Here is an 18,286-nt window from a genome sequence, read left to right on the forward strand (position 1 = left end):
CGTCGATTTCGACGGGATTCACCTAGTATAATAGATAATAGATGATTAATTTGTAGACAGATGTTTATTGTTTAGTCAATAACTTTTGGGCCTTTATAGAAACTCCGACACTCCTAGTAATGCAGTAGAAATAGTGTTTGAGGTGGAACTAATTGCAACATAAATTATTCCAGTTAGAAATGGTATGTAATACACTTATAAAAAACATACTAAAAATATACATTTGTACTGTTACGCAAAATACGGTTTTTTGGCCTCCATTTAAAAAAAAAGTGTAAAATTTTAAATTATTGTTAAAAAATCTGGTTTGGTATCAAATTATAGAACATTTCATGCTGGAAAAGAATATAATGGTTGAATTTAAAATATACTGTTAACAGTGATGCACTATGGGCGAAAAAAGGTGCGTTTAAAAACGTGGCATTTTAAGTTTTTTATTTATAAGTTATTTTATAGGCCTACTTTAAAAATTTGTTTTTTTGCCATTTTTGACCCTTAAAACGTAAAATTTTCCAATTTCTCTCTAGACCTTTTTAAAGAGCTTAAAAAACAAATAGTTAAGTATATCAAAGGGTTTTGGTACGATTATTGGTAACGGGGAAAATTCAAAACATTGGAAATTTAAAATCCTCATGTTATTCTTATGGAGAATATGGTAAAAAGTTGTAGTTTCTTTGTTTATAGATATATTTTGATAAAACTTTGCAGATTTATTTATTTTATACTAAACAGTTAATATTTTACTAAAAACACACTTAATTAGTTTCCTTGTAGCAGCAAACCTTGGTACTCGTTTCGTTAAACCTAATGTTATTTATTTAATAGACTAGCAACAGAGCCCATTGTGGTTAAATACAACGTACTCTAGTAAAATAATGGTTATGAAATCCATACACCACTTTAATAACTAATATTTGGTAGCCTACATATTAAGCTCATAACATTAGAATCACACACTTAACATAAGAAACGCACTTTAAACACAAATGCAAATTGTTGACAACAATATTTAATCAAAGAAAAATCAATTAAACTAGAGGACCCATGCTGCTCCGCAGCGTTAAAATAAATATAATATCCGAGAAATAATCAAACTTATGATATCTTGAGCATAACTGATTCAAACGGACAATAGCTCAAATTAAAGCATATAATTTACTGATTATTTTGAGTCTAAAACATATAAAAAAAATAAACAATACTGGAGAGATTGATTTTTAATCATAGAAAAACCTTATGAAAAATATTTTTTATGTTGGTTGTTCACCTTCCGTTTTTTGAAAATCGTCCGATTTGAATAACTAATAGCTTAAATGAAAGCCGGGATTTCACTTAAGGTTCTTAGACCAAAATATATAGGATTATATAATTATAACTGGGGAAATACACCTTAAATTGAAGAGTTAAAAAATGAATCAAATTATGTTTTTTAGCGAGATGTTCCAAAATTATCCCTATTGTTTACTTTTGAATTTGTATATAAGTTGAATGTTAATAAACCATGTGTTATGTATCCAAACACCTAGGCCTACTATTAGCTAAATTCATACCTCTAAATTATCACATGTGTTTACATGCAGTAAAAGGGCAAAAGGTTCCACCTATTGTAAATTTCCATATTTCACATTCTCATCAAACACTGTCATTTATTTAATAAGCTACATTTATAATCACTGGAAGTTATTTATACAGTTTGAATTATTTTACAAAATTATTTTTCTCTTTCACTTTCAAAAATGTAATTAAAATACTCTTCATATAATATCAACCAATCATAAAAGTAACAGTGAATAGTGACATCAAGAAACCAGTGAACTAATTGTTGAAACAGATGTATGAAATTGAACATCAAGAATCAAGATTTTTCAATTGAGAATAAGTAATGAAGAAGCAAGACAGGAAGATGATTTAAAAATTTTAATTGGTGATTAACTTAACAGTATTTAAAATATCAAGATTTTCTCAATTATTTAATACATATCATTTTTACCTCAAGAAATATATTTGTGGAGAAGACTACTATAAACTTTTGGGTGAGATCAAATTGAACTTGTACTTTGCTAAATAGGCCTACTCACATTCCAAAATTTCTATTGACTTTTGCCGTTTTGAACTTTTACCTAAATTATAATTTTACTAAATTCAAAATTTGAACTTTCTTCTTTTCAAAAGTGTAAATTGAACTGTATCCAACATCACATAAGCCTACTTTAAGCCGGCACATTCCTAGAACCCTGAGATTAAGAGTTTCATCTAAATTTATAACCCTACTTATTTGTACAATTTGACTAATAAAAGGTTTATATGTATTCATCATTGTAAACCCTGGACATTTATTTATTACTTATTTACAGGAAAGATTAAAGAACTTTGCATTGGCGCCTGCAACGTGTGGCAAAAAAGTAGCTTATGTGATATTAGCCAATACAAAATAACTTCCAAACCTATCTCGATGTAATAGGCCTATTTCAGCCTAAATTTTAAACATAAGAATAACTAACCTTGTGTGCATATCCATAACTATATATCATTCACAACACCTCATCCATATATTGAACTATTATTATTAATCAATATTATAAAATATTATGGAAGATAAAGCATATAATTTAAGAACTAGGCCTACTACAACCAACAATGATACTAGTAACCAAGATGCCGTACGCAACGCAGTACATTCTAATCAAGCAACTCTAACCAACGATACACATTCAAATACACTAGTAACTATAGACACTACAAATAATGTTGAAACAAGTAACAATTATCATCATATTTTATTTGGAGAAATCCCAGAATCAGTTCTCTTTCATGGACTGGAAATCGATAGAAATTCATTAGAAACAAACGTTATTGAGGTTAATGACAGTGTAGGTTCTAGGTTCTATCTTAATCCTAAGATCAAGATGGCGGATCTGGATCTTCAGACAGAAAAAGACAGTGTGATGTCACGTGACCAACTGTGTACTACTCTAAGGGCCGCTTTCCCCAAATCAAGTTTAACTCTGATCGTGGTTTAAACTCTAGTTTAACCTCAGATCCACTTTCCCCAAAATAATTTCTCCGTTTAAACTAGGTTTAAGTTAACCCTCCGGGTGAGGCTGGTTTAACTGGCGATTCATGGGTTAAACCAGAAGAGAAGAAGAATAGCTTGATTTTGATTGGCTCTTGGCTGACTAGTTACGTTCGGCAGACGGCAATGACAAAAAATATCCTTGTTTGACGTTTGTCTTGTCAAACATAGCCTAAAATAAACTGAACTGGAAATAAATTAAGAAATAGCAAACCAGAACCCATGTAGACAATTAATTCATGACTATTTCAAATTTAAAAATATAAGGCTACAGATATAATGGTTTTAAGGTTTTTAAATGCGTAAAGTAGGCCTAAATTATTATATTTTCGGTAGGTAGTATTGTAGTTGTGTACAATCGATAGGTTACCTTGTCCACAGACACGCAACATTGGTTGGAAAGTTTAATCGCTCATAATAAGCCTTTTGGTTTGATTTTATTTTAACACGATTCTTACGTTACACAAAAGTAAATATTAGTTAACATTCGGGCCTAACCACTAGCCTATTATCATGTGTGAATTAACAACTACTGTAGTAGGCCTAAGCCTGAAATTTAAATTTAGTTTAGAAACATTGATCGAACGTATCTAATGCTGAGTAGCCTATGCCTGTCATTACAAAGGTTAGGCTGTTAGGCTCTAGTTTTTAATCCACAAACATTAATTTTGCGTCTTTCCCAACATTTTATTTTCACATGATTGTAATTAATGCAGTTATTTTATGCGTGCAGTAGGCCTACTGTTTGATTAAGTTTGAGATTAATTAAACACAAGTAACGAAATGCTTAAATATAATAGCAGTCGCCTGCAAATAAAAATGTTTCTTTTTGATGTAAACAATTGGAGACAATGACACGAAACTTGATTCAAATATACAAATAACCAAAACTCGAGAAAATTAATGGCAGATATGTCATAGTGGGGAGCTAAACAGCTAATATTGCAGACAAAATTGCATAACAGTGTTGCCAACATTGTTGCTTGCAAAGAAATCTAGGTTAAACCAGGGTTAAACTAAACTTTCATGACAAAATAGTGGGGAAAGCCATCCTAAGTTTAACCCACCGATTAAAGTTAACCGAGATTAAGTTAAACTTGATTTCTCCTAATAAAATATGATGATAATTGTTACTTGTTTCAACATTATTTGTAGTGTCTATAGTTCTAGTGTATTTGAATGTGTATCGTTGGTTAGAGTTGCTTGACTAGAATGTACTGCGTTGCGTACGGCATCTTGGTTATGGCTGCAATGCCAAGCCGAGGATGCAGTTTTCTATGACAGCAGAATTTCTCTAGGATTTTAAAATACTACCAATTATTGATCTCTACAATCAGGCTACAAATTTATTTTTGGTATGTTGCAGATCAAAATAACCATTGCAGAAAAGGCATTCATCTTAGCTGTAATAGTTGGAGTAATCAGGGGCAGAGCTCCAAAATTAACAAGACTTTTTGTTCGTACACTATTTCATACAATTGGTGTTCAAGACAAAATTACTATCGAAAAAAAAGAACATCTGTTCTAAAAAAATTCAAGAGTTTTGAAAAATCTAAACAGCGTATACTAAATAAAATAATAAAGAAAAGTAATTTGGATAGCAACGACATACAAGACATCTGCAAAAAATTGAGGATAAATGAAAAGAAGGTAATTCACTTAATAATTAATATACTTAATACCATGTTAATACCTTAATACTTTTCATTGAAATGGCAACCATACAAAGTAGGTATTTTAAGCCAAGTATGAATGGAGATGAGTGTAGGATGAGTGACGCGATGTTGTAGTCTTGTTAGTGACTAAGGTCGACATATTCCTAAGACACAACTGTTAATTAATAGCCCATACAGCTAATGAAAACCATGGGACCAACAGTTTATAGTGGAATCCGAACACCATTTTCGCCTTGGTATTCCCCCCCCCTCCTAGGACCCTAGGACTGTCCTGACCTGGATTATGTTAAAAATAAATATGAGCAGCAGGGGTGCCCACAGGGGGGTTTGATGTCGCAAAATGCGACATCAGAATTTTATTTGGGGGGGATTTTATGATTTTGGGGGGGATTCAAGCCAGTGGTTGGTTAAAAGCACATAAAAGATTAATCAGATAATTTTTACGACCTCCTTAATTTATTACTGGGGTAATTATGCAATCAAAATCCCGTTTGACATTTTATCTTGATTAATAAATCATTTTATAGTTGCTATAAAATATATAGATACTTTTATGTAGATTTCCACTTTCTGACTCGTATCATGTTTGACAGTGAGAACAACTCCATGCCAACTGCTGTCAAAGGATTATGGTTGGTTATTAAATTGTATCTGCAATTTGAGTTTGTTTTTACCTTTCATTATGAACTCATTCTCAAATAGTCTCATTGCCTTGAGGACCTATTGATGGTTTTTTAGGTTTGTTTATTATACAATATTCTTTATTCATAAAAAACCAGTATAATGATAATGATAATCATTTTGCTATTTTTACAACATGAACAACAACATGAAAGCTCGAGATAATATTTTGGCTCTCCCAAATAATTATGCCTGGGTCATTTATTCATTGGAAGAAATTGACATACAGTACTGTGACAATTTAATTAAGGTTTTTGATAGGCTATGTGTTTACGTTAACTTCAAGAACTGAAACACATGATTCTGGATTAATTAAACTGTATTTGTTATTGTCTTTTCTTGAATCTAGAAAGAGCTTCAAACAAATTTTACTAGTCTTAGAATAGATATATAATTATTTTTTTACGCCACACTACACTATTTTGACGAACTTCCCATGCAAGGATTTAGTCCAGAAAACAGCTGTTTGTCCTTAATCAAATGGGGTTTCATACAGTACTACTGTACTGTAATGAGTTTTGCCGAACACCAATCAGCTGATTATACTGTATTTGGGTGGCAATGAGTGGTTATAACAAAAACATAACCCCTCTTAGAGGTTATGACTAGTGATTTTTAGTCCTTTAGTTGGTGGTAATATAGGGATTTGAACGGATTTAGTAGTATGGCGTAAACTATCGTACGTCACTCGTCCAAAATGTGTTGGCCGGACTCGTATAAAAAAAAACACTACTCGACTTCGTCTCGCACGGGATTTAGGACTAGTAACGTAATATACTATTACCACACTATGATGTTTTTAACAGTTTTACATATAGGTACATTAATTGGTGGCTGAAAGTTACGTTTTGCAGGCCATGCCAGCTGTCATCGTCATTCGGGGATCGAGCAGGTTTTTACATCCCTAGGGCAAAATCAGCTGCCCGCTTTAAATACACAATCAGTATCCATAGTATTGCAATAGAGTTTTTTTATTGTCACCGCTGCCAACAACTATTTATTATTATTTTTGCTGATTCCTCAAATTATTTATCCACATGACCTTAAAGTTGTAGTTGTGTTGACTATATCAGTGTGCAGTGCATTATCATTGAGGTGAATTAGTGGTAATAGGGTATAGTGTGTGGTGGTGAATAATAGCGTTCGTACCACGGACTGAAATGGTTTTGCAGTTCTCGATCGTTTTAAGTCCTCGACCTCGTATCGAACTTAAAAACTACCTTGAACCAGCAAAACCTCATTTTGGCCCTAGGCACGAAATATACTATTAAGTTTAGGCCTAGTAATATTTTTGAGACTGAATATTTTACACTTATTTAAAAGGACCAAACTCAGAAGTGGATTAAAGGGCAATTTAGAAAATATCTCAAACTTTTTGACATAACTTCAAGTACTTTCTCCCCTACAATTTAATATGGTAAAAGAATTGTTTATGTAAAAACCCTGATCCCAAAAAAGTGGTTTTCGAAGTGATGTGTTTGTCTGTCTGTATGTGTGTATATGTGTATGTATGGTACAGAGCTACAGACCACGCCTGTGGTCCGAGTCCGATTTTGATGAAATTTGGTATTTAGGTATCAATCCATGGTCTCTCCGGATGTTTTTTTTTCATTTTGGATTTTTAATAGTGATATTCCATAAAACCCTATAAAATAATGGATGAATAAAATTTTCTCAGAATTGGCCCGAACGATTTTGATTAAAAATTAACATGTTATACTCTTTGACTATGACAAAAATTTTATAAACCCTCTTGCCGTAAAAATTATGGTTCAAAAGTTATTGCAAATTTTGTGATTTTCCCTTTTAAAACGTATTAACTCATGGAAAATCAGATAAAAAAACTACATGGCCAATTTTGATTCAAATTGTGTGCATGTTAAAAAAAATCCAACTCATTTAAATTAAAACTAAACTAACAAATAGTTTGCCACTAGAGTTTTAAAGGGAAATTGTCCATTTAAATTGGGTTAAAAGTTTGATTCAAACGCTTAAATTCCCATAAATTTAAAGAAGTGTCGGGGGCACCCCTTCCCTCCCCGCATTATAAACATAACTATGGGTTAACCCCCAGACCTTCCTTCCGGCATAGGTTAACAACGAATTTGGGGGGGATTCTGCGACGTGAGCTTTGGGGGGGATGGGCACCCCTGATGAGCAGCCAATACTATATTGTACACAGAAATGCCCGGTGCCCTGGCAATTTTGGCCATTTTGCAGAGGTTTTTTAAAAGTTCGCAGTGCCTAAAGTACTGTTGATAACCTAGTCATATTCATACTTTTTTTTGTTCAGAAAAGAAAGCAGATTTAGAATAAAATAAAATTTCAGGAATCCCTCCTGTTTCTTTTTTGCAAAATGTGAAAAAATGCAAAAAAAGAAATCCAAATTTTTTTAATAATTTTCAAAAGCAGAGACCTAGCATTTTTACAATAAAAACAATTAATAAATACTCTAATGTTTGGGAACCATCTGTTTCAGATTTACGAACTTATAAGAAAACAAGAGATGACGCCCAAATAAATGTATAAATGGAGAATATATCATCTACACACATTATTTAATAACACATGAATGCTGATTGTCAAAATTGTAAATATTGAAAATTAAATTTTTTGTACGAAAGAGCATCTATTTATTAAGTAACTAGCAGTTCTTCCCGAGCGGGAGAAGACAACCAGGAAGGCCTAAAAAAAGATGGTGGGACAGCGTGAGAACATACATCACAAGAGCAGGAGCGGGAAGTTGCAGCCTCACAAACTGCTGTGCCGGGCTTTGCTCAGGGAGATGGGTCGGGTTCACTAACAAATATCTTCCTTTTAACCTTTTACTTCTATAGCAACCGGGTCTATTGGTACTAGCTCGGTTTAGAGGGCGCCACTCCGTTTGGAGATCTCTCATGAGAGTTTACAACGGAGAGAAAAACTCTTCTCGTGGTTGCTATGGTAGTAAGGCAGAGAGTTAAACTTTACCTAACCCGATTTTCATGTCTGATGCCGTAACATCAATACCCTACTGTATTTAGTAAGTCTACCTGATCAATCTCAAACAATTATGCAAATATACATTATGCAAATATACATTACCCAATATTATTCAAATAAATATGTACCAACTGACTTAAGACTAAGATAATAAGATACCAGAAGGAAATTATCCAACCAAGCAAGGTTAATACCTCTCAAATTTAGGCAAAATCTGTTTAACTGTACTGAAAAGAATTGGCCTAAGCCACACTTGCAATCTGTTGTTTGATTGTCCACTAACCTAGACAAGTTTAAGGAGATCAATAAAAAGAATGATATTTCTGAAAGAATACAATTAACTTTAATCAATGATTGTGTTTAAGGCACTTTTGAAAGTTCAAACAAGGTACAAGAGTTAATAGCAAACAAATGTTGGTACTCGAAATCAGAATAATGACGTTGACAACAAAGATACAATACAAATCTATACAAAATCTCAATGGTTAAGGCACTTTGGCAAAAATCAGATAATGTAAACAAGTTATTAATCTAAATAAATGGACCCTTTTTGAGACAAGTAATATATCCAAACAACTTAATTATCTAAAGTGAGGTTACTCTAATGGCAAGTTACTACAAGTTATCACTTATCGGTTTGAAGCGAAGTCCCTCAGACTCAAGGGGGGGGGTTCCACAAGTCCGCTTAGACCAAGGTAGGCCTAAATCTAGCCGTGTCTGGAATAGCATCGTGTCTACTAAACCTGGTTTGAAAAATTCAAGGAGTTTTCCAGGAGAATTCAAGACAAATTCCTGAATTTTAAGAGCTTTTATCGGAACCCGCTCAACTAATCGCAACCCGCTCAACTAATTGCAACCCGCTAATAATTATTAATTATTTTTATTTGAAACAAAACTTTTCCAAAGAATGATATTTTATACAACATAATAAAACAGTATAACTGGTAGGTAAGGCGACAACAGTTATCATCTCCCGCGATCGTGGGAATACCGGTGAGCATATCTTACAGTCTCGTCAAAACCTGCAACCAATCGCGGCAAAACAGGTTCGCATATTTTATGATTTCAGCGACACCAAGAATCGTTTCCCGCGATCGCGGCCACACCTGTGTGCATATTTTGCGGTTTGGGCGACACCAGTAATCGTCTCCCGCGATCGCGGCAATACCCGTAAGCATATCCTGCGGTTTCGGCGACACCGATAATCGTCTCCCACGATCGCGACAATACCCGTAAGCATATCCAGCGGTTTCGGCGACACTGATAATCGTCTCCCGCGATCGCGGCAACACCCGTAGGCATATCTCGCGGTTTCGGCGACACCGATAATCGTCTCCCGCGATCGCGGCAATACCCGTGAGCATATGTTGCGGTTTTGACGACACCGATAATCGTCTCCCGCGATCGTGGCAATACCCGTGAGCATATGTTGCGGTTTCGGCGACACCGATAATCGTCTCCCGCGATCGCGGCAACACCCGTAGGCTTATCTCGAGGTTTCGGCGACACCGATAATCGTCTCCCGCGATCGCGGCAATGCCCGTGAGCATATCCAGCGGTTTCGGCGACACCGATAATCGTCTCCCACGATCGCGGCAATACCCGTAAGCATATCCTCCGGTTTCGGCGACACCGATAATCGTCTCCCGCGATCGCGGCAATACCCGCGAGCATATCCTGCGGTTTCGGCGACACCGATAATCGTCTCCCGCGATCGCGGCAATATCCGCGAGCATATCCTGCGGTTTCGGCGACACCAATAATTGTCTCCCGCGATCGCGGCAATACCCGCGAGCATATCCTGCGGTTTCGGCGACACCGATAATCGTCTCCCGCGATCGCGGCAACACCCGTAGGCTTATCTCGAGGTTTCAGCGACACCGATAATCGTCTCCCGCGATCGCGGCAATACCCGCGAGCATATCCTGCGGTTTCGGCGACACCGATAATCGTCTCCCGCGATCGCGGCAATACCCGTGAGCATATCCTGCGGTTTCGGCGACACCGATAATCGTTTCCGATGCTTCCAATGCTCGTTTCAATTTCGGCAACAAAAGCGGTAGTGTTTCTGTTAGCCGACAATTCTGATGACCAGGCTCCGGATTCCCGGAGGTTTGGGTGGATTCCTGGAGTTTTCCAGGACATTTCAAGGTTAGAAAAAATTCCCGGAGTTTTCCCGGTTTTCCCGAATTTCCCGGAGAGTAGACACCATGCTAACGTTACAATCTTAAGCACAAACCTTATTGTTGTGTTGAGGTAACCTAGCTCTGCATTCAAGTCGGAATCACACTCTCCTTGAGCGTACGGCTCCAAATACTAAAACAACACATTATAAACTGAAACAAGCAAATAATTAAGTGTTGAACGTTAGTATGTAAAGGCTATTGTTAGAATCTCATGAAAATGAAAAGTAACAAAAATAAAAATAGTCCAACTAATTTGTTTATTTTGCAAGATTTGTAGCACAAATTGAATGATGAAATATTGCAATTACCGTACTTACATCTTCAATCAAATTTTTTTTTGAGTATATTATGCCTTAAGACCCCAAGCCAATGTCAGCTCCTCGTCGTAATGGTTTTAAGACTAGGAGCGGACAATCGCCTACCCACCAACAATTTAAGTTGACGATTTAAGTAACAACACACAATTTGTTTAAACTATTTTAAAACAGGAAAATTTCCTTATTTAAATCACAGAATTTAAGTTAATATGGAGAGGTTTGTGACTTAAAAATATTGATGGTCAGAAATATTCAATCCAACTTCCAAGCAAAGAATGTCAAATAATTTCACCTCTAAACTTTCTCTTTACTGATATTGATGAAATATTTTTTCCAGTTTCAATTTATTCATAGCCTTTTCTTTTATACACAATATCCATTATAAATATGTAATCCTTTGGTTGATGGTTGATTGGACTACAGAGGTGAGATCAAATATCTTAACAATTATTATAGTATCATAATTTTATAATGTGGTTTTAGCCATCAGTGTTATTTAAAAATAAAAGAAAGCATAATCCTCTTTATTCGGTTTATAAACAAACAGTTATACTCTTACCTTTACACTCATGTCTTCAACTTGATTCTTTCTGGACGAGTAACTTTTTATAAGCGGGGGAGCATCCTGAAAATAAAATAGTTTTAAATTAACAAAGCATACTATTTGTCTTAAGATTATTAACCTGTCACAGAAAACCTGCAGACAAACAATGCAAGTAACTTAAAAGATTTAAAAATGTGAAATGGCTGCTATTTTGTTTAAAAAAAAAAAACAGGGGTTGCCCCCCAAAATATTCCATTTTGGGCAATGGTCAATGCTGCTAGTGGACTTAAAAAGTTCATTTATAACTACCCTACTAAGTACAGTATAGCTCATTGTTCATTCAAACGTTTATAAGGAGTCTTCAAGATTGCTCAATCAGCTAACCCTATTACAGTAGAGAGTCAAAAATCCGAACCAATTGGGACCGTAGGTAGTTCAGATTACCGATTTGTTCGGATTTTCTCATTTCCCTGCCAGGCGCTGACTGTTTGGCCCGCAAAATTGTAAAACATCTGTTGTCTCTGTGCTAATTAAATATTTTTAAACCCTCAGGAGTGGTTCGGATTTTTGACGTTTCGGATTTTTGACGTTCGGATTTTCGACTCTCTACTGTAATTGTTTTTTATGAACCCTGTATTGAACCACTGACTATTGGATACAAAAGACATCTCATCTTTATAGACCAGCTGTCACCATATTTTTATTTAAAAAACATGCTTGAGTGAGAACGCTAAGTTCACACTAGTGTTTAAAATTCTATTTTATACCCTTTTTTGTGGCTGACCAAAGTTATGGGTCATAACAGAGTTACCTATAGCTCACTATAAGTCATTCCATTAGTTTGACTTGGCAAAAATGTTTGTGTGTTCGACAGCAATAAGTATTTTAGATCAGTACGATCTGTCTGGCTCACAACAACTACGAGGATTTTTATTGTAACACTTAAACAACTTTGGCATGGGAATGAATTGTATAGTTGTATCAATATTCAAAGATTATGAATATATATTTATAAAACCAGACAAACTACTTACATCCAGACAATGCTCCACACTGCAGTATCTCATTGCACATCTACTGTTGTCCGACCAAAATGGACAATCTTTCTTCAAATTAACCTTAAATCACAATCAACATTTCAAAACCTGGTTAGTTCTTGTACTGTAGGCAAGCATTTAAAATTAAATATTAAATATCTATGTTTGAACTGTTTAGAAAGTTAGTCTTCTACACATTAACATAGACGGCCTTTGGCACGTGCAAAAGGTACAAAGCCCCCGCACCTTTAAAAGTGCTCTTGGTGCAAAATACTAAAAATTGCAAAAAGACTGTGATTTACGTTAACTCCTTCAATTATAACAAAAAAGAAAAAGAGGGGATACAATGAGATTTGTTTTAGTTAATATTGTTTAAATGCTACTATTTTGGTACCGGTAGTACATAAGGGTCCAGCTCAGAAGTTAGCACTGGGCTTCACACCACCCAAAATTAGCTCTGAACACACATGCATAATGATATTATTACCTAGGCCTATGTAATAAGTTCACAAGTAAGTAGAATCTTGGATAAATCAAAATATAAAGTAAAACCCTGATGATTTGGCATTGGTCCAAGAACTTTTTACACTGAATGAGTCTTTCACGTTAGTCCAGCAGATGAGTTTGACCCGAGATAGAGATGAGTTGTATTTGAAAGCTTGATAAAATTGTAGCCTTTTTACTTTCTGTTTCAATAGTACTTCCTCTATCCTCACAATAACGTGTCTACCCATACAATGCTCAGGAAGAGCCCCAACAGCTGTTGTTTACAACAGCTGTTGTACTACACAGGCTCTTCCTACAGCGTGAGCGCTATAGTATATAAGGTGAGGCGTGAGAGGAGAGCGGTAGGGAACGACCAATAGAATTTGAACTAGACACAAGCGACTGGTGCTAGACACGACTTAAGTGTACCATTGAATGTTTCCTCTATATTTTACTTCTCTGTGTTTGTAATTAACGAATTGGTGTAATCAGGATAGTACTGCAGATAGTCGTAGTACTCAGTAGTGTGGACGTTAATCCACACCAGTGAGCATCCACTGTTCATGCCTATAAATATCCACAATTCATGACCTCCAAGTAGCTGGATTACAGGACGATGCCACGGTCCTAGTCTTTATAAGATTATGAACTGCCTACCTCAATTTTATTCCTGAGCAAGATACAGTTTTTTTAAAATGTATAGCTTTTTACATATGATTTCCAATACCACGATCAAACAAAATGGTTTTAAATTAAGATTGGGCTTTTTACTGGTACGTCTACGAATTGAGTTTCCTTAATTTGGAGTAAAAAACATACCTTATAAAATCTGAAGTATTCTTTGGTAATGAGGCTGGCCAATCTTGGGTAGACTTTGACATTGTTGAAATGGTCCACAGTTCCAACGGAGCAGCTGCAATCCCCGACTTGACCTTTGAGCTGCAAACATGTTACAGTTAAAAATTAAGAATGTTAATGAATTACGTTAATGTTACAAGAAAATGAAAGTGAACCTTAGGCCTATGACAAGAGGATTTTGTAACTTCAACAGAACGCTACTTGCACAAGCGTTCATTTGGTCGCATATAGTCAATTCAGCTGGAGACCCGGTTTTTGTCCAAAAATGTGGAATAGGCCTATCCTAAACAACCTACGCCCTATTTTGGTTAAGAGGTATTCAGTTCAGTACCTATTTTAAATTCACTCTGCAATGTGTAAGAATAATAACAGGTTTAAGGGCATAATGTTTTTATTTATTTATTTCAACGGCAAGTAGCCAATTTACAAATCATACAACATGCAATGCAAGGATGGTTTACACATACAAAATAAAACTAGGATTATAATGCATGGGCCCAAGATAGCATTTACGAGAAAACTTGGAATAGATAAAGATTGCAGATTACGACTCTCACTTCACAATAAATACATGCATGAACAGGAAAAATAAATATAAGTTACTTCAAAGACTAGGATATGGTACCGTATTACAATCAATCAATCAATCAATCAATCAATCAATCTTTATTTGCCATAAGGATACATTTACATATCATTGACAAAGTCTATTTGCAGTTTTCAAACCAAGTCTTAAAATAAACAACAAAATACTCTTACAGGCCAAATATTACAATTAACATTCAACTCCATTCACATTCTTAACTGAAATTAAAACCAAACTAAAGGACAATTTCTCCCAGTTTAAAATAATCATCCAGACTATAAAAAGGGGTTCTGAAGTAGATAATTATAAAACATAGCCTTAAATTTGTTAATTGAATGAAAATTTATATTATTTTTTACTGAATTATACACTTTAATTGATAAAATTATGTGGCAATTACTAGTTTTACTAAGACGATGGGATTCTAACAGCGCAGTATTTTTAAAACGAGTGTTGTGACTGTGATTATTAAATTGAAGATATTCAGGGTTTTTTAATATATAAACAATCAGATCATAAATAAACAAATTTACTGCAGTTTGAATTTGCAGATCTATTAAAAGAGGTTTGCAATGATCAGGGTGCGTCCCTGTCATAGCTCTTAAAGCCCTCTTTTGGAGAGTCAAAATTTCTTTTATTCTACCACTACCACCCCAAAGCACCAATCCGTATCTCATGATTGACTGGAAGTACGCAAAATAGGCCGTCCTTACATATTTCTTAGGAACCTGATTTACCAGACGATCTTAAAGATGCACCACACGAGACAATCTTGAAGATAAATAATCTATGTGAGCATTCCATGTAAGTTGATTATCAATTTGAAGGCCCAAAAATTTTACAGCTGTGCTATTATTTAGATCACTCATCGTGGGGATTTGTTTTAGTGTAAAAATCATGTTTTGGGTTTTTTCTTCATTAAGCAAAAATCCATTCGCATTAAACCAATTTGATGCTTTTAGCTTTGTTTCATGGACAAGATTTTTTAGTTCAGTTATGTTGGGGTTTACATGAAAAAATGTTGTATCGTCAGCATAAAGAATAGTTTGACTCTTTACTGCCAATGGAAGGTCATTAAAATAAATTAAAAATAAAAGTGGACCAAGGACTGAGCCTTGGGGAACGCCCCATTTTACATTCTTTTCTTGTGACGTATTGCCATTAATACTTACTATTTGTTTACGATTGTTTAGGTAAGATGAAAAGAATTGTAGAGACGGCCCTCGAAACCCATAATTTTGTAATTTGTTTATAAGAATTTTAAAATCAACACAATCAAACGCTTTGCTCAGGTCACAAAAGACATTGATACTGTACATATGAATAATTTCAAAATAAATTACAATAAATATTGTAGTAACTTATCGAACCCTTTTGGCCCTCAAGGTCAGTTAAGGCCTAATCACTAATAAGTTTACTAGCCTACAGAGGCCCTAATGCTAAATTCAATCAATCCTGTGAATACACAGTTCAAAACTTTTAGTTGTACAATGGCATTGTCTACCTCATATGAGACATCCCAAAATGATAAACGAGTCAACAGTGAATGAATCACCTTGATGGTAATGTACCACTCAATAATGACACATCATTGAAAGACTTCATAAATTAGGGAACTTATTATTCCAAGATTAAATAAGAAAGTCAGTATTTAAGTGTATTCAGATTAGTTAATAAGGCCTCTTTACAGTAGCCTATGTGTAAACTGCAAAATACCGGTACGGTAATAGTAAAAATCAAATTAAATATTATTTGGTACGGTAAACTTTATAACTTATTGTGTAGCAAAAAATGTAAAAAATGCATATTTGTGTTGTAAGCCTACTTATGCTGCAAGGCTTAACTTACTTATGGCTTGAATGTTAGACTTTGGAAGTAGGTTGTATTTTAGGTATGATTTTTCAATAATAAGGCCAAAGAAATTGCCTCAAGTTAGATAAAATAAAACTGTCAATTTGTTAATTGGGCATATGGCAATAAATCAAAAGCTTTACCGTAACTTAGCACAACAGTTTCATATTTACTTCTTGATTTTAGAACATGCTTGGCTTGGCAGGTTAAATGTCAATTCACACATATTCCGGCATGTCACAGAACAGTAATAAAAAAACTATTCTTTAATAGTCTAGATTTCTACTGCGCTATCTACACTCATCCGACGCAGTTCCATCAGTCGCTCTGCCAGCGTCCGTCAATCAATTTTATATTTCTTCTCACTGATATTTTTGATTTGTTCGGATGCCTGACAGACGTGTTTGAGGTTAGAAAAGAGTGATTTTTGTAGGTAGGCTACGTGTACCTATTTTAATTACGGTATTAATTAACAATCAACAAGATGGAAGATGAAAATTTGATAGAATATTGTGTTTTATTAAGTTAAAGGTTGAACTTTAGTTTTTATGTCCTAAATTTACTATTTTAAATACATTATACATTTAATTACCAGCTGGGGCCCATTTCATAATAAACTACAAGTTACAACTTGTAACTTGTAATTTCCATTAGATTTGCATTGGGCGATCAGCTGATTTACTAATAATATTAGTTTGTACTTTATTATGAAATGGGCCCCTGATTATAAAATGAAACTGTTCTAAGTATATAATATATAACTGTTCTGTGAGTATATGTAGGACTTAAACTAGACGTACACTTCCATATCTGTTGGCACAAACAATATATCAAACTATAAACTATTAACCAAACGATATATCAAATTATTCAATCGAATAATCGATATTACCCTACTCATTCGGTTGTTTGTGCCAACAGATATGAAAGTGTACCCCTTTATTTACAGTGTTTGATGTTTAAGTCCTACATCAATTAAGTTTGTGCCAACAGATATGGAAGTGTACCTAAATAAAGTGACGGGAGATTGACTGAAACCAAATTACTGACAGTTGATAGAGAAATTGCGGATGCAACTGAGACTTAACTGTAACTGGTCTGTGCCGGAACAGGTATGTGGGAATCAACCTTAAATGTTGAATTCCTCAGGGACAGAAAATATAAAGGCATATCCCTCTATTTCACTTAGAAGTTGCAACAACTTACAAATAAATTGCACTTAACTTACTTTGCATAATGTAGGCCTACATTTGTGTCAATTTTTATTAGTTATAAGTTAGGCTATAAGAGCATTCAAATCATTTATTTGTTAGGGAGGTCGTGGGAGGTAACTTTGGGCCTATTTTATAAAATTCCAGTTACAATTTGGGAGAGTACCTTAATTCCAAAGCATAGCGGTATTGTATGTCGCTAGTCGCTAGGTGGTCTAATCATGCAAATAAAGTAGTTTATTACACACCATTATAAACCATGAATTAACAAATAAAGAAAACTTCACCTGGCAGAAACATAGGTCTCCTCTCTTGGCCTCCTTTTCAAAGAACGCTTTCACCAAACAAAAATACACAATAAACAAAACTATTCTAAAATCATTATTTAATAAAGTCCAGTGTGCCATGGAACTTGAAATGTGTTCTATTTATCCACCGAATATAATTAGAATATTAACAAACGAATTACAAATGCGGCGTTAACCTCTAACCGACATAAACACTAACTAAATAAACACACGAACTTGACAACCCTTTGGATACGACAGCAGCAAACAAACAGATTACAGAAACAGAACAGAACAAAACACTAAAACAGTAAAAACTGTTGTTGGATGCTCTTTTTTTGCTGTTGCTGTCAAACTAAGTCAAAACCACCAAAGTTTAACAAGCTCAACACTGGTCCAAGGACCTATAAAGTTGCAGTCCTGCATCACTTCAAAACACAAATCTGATTCGTCCTACGTATGTTTTATCTATGGTCCTACGAATTCATTAAATCCGTGCTCTTGTCCAGTT

The 18,286-nt window shown here is 34.7% G+C and overlaps 1 protein-coding gene across 1 annotated transcript in view; it reads right to left on the reverse strand.

The window, feature by feature from the left end:
• LOC128991615 (ero1-like protein) overlaps positions 1 to 18,030 on the reverse strand; it is a 58,341-nt gene extending 40,311 nt beyond the window's left edge. The window contains exons 1-5 of the mRNA XM_054414656.1: positions 17,776 to 18,030; positions 13,802 to 13,921; positions 12,494 to 12,577; positions 11,475 to 11,540; positions 10,652 to 10,728 (exon numbers count right to left, since the gene is read on the reverse strand). Of these exons, the coding sequence (XP_054270631.1) occupies positions 10,652 to 10,728; positions 11,475 to 11,540; positions 12,494 to 12,577; positions 13,802 to 13,921; positions 17,776 to 17,895 (467 nt within the window). The 5' untranslated portion in view covers positions 17,896 to 18,030. The remainder of the gene's footprint in view (positions 1 to 10,651; positions 10,729 to 11,474; positions 11,541 to 12,493; positions 12,578 to 13,801; positions 13,922 to 17,775) is intronic.
• Between the last annotated feature and the right edge of the window lie 256 nt (positions 18,031 to 18,286).

Source organism: Macrosteles quadrilineatus, unplaced genomic scaffold (assembly GCF_028750875.1).
Source record: "Macrosteles quadrilineatus isolate MER2022 unplaced genomic scaffold, UCM_ALF_1.0 Scaffold_4__1_contigs__length_99947679, whole genome shotgun sequence".
Lineage (NCBI taxonomy): Eukaryota > Metazoa > Arthropoda > Insecta > Hemiptera > Cicadellidae > Macrosteles > Macrosteles quadrilineatus.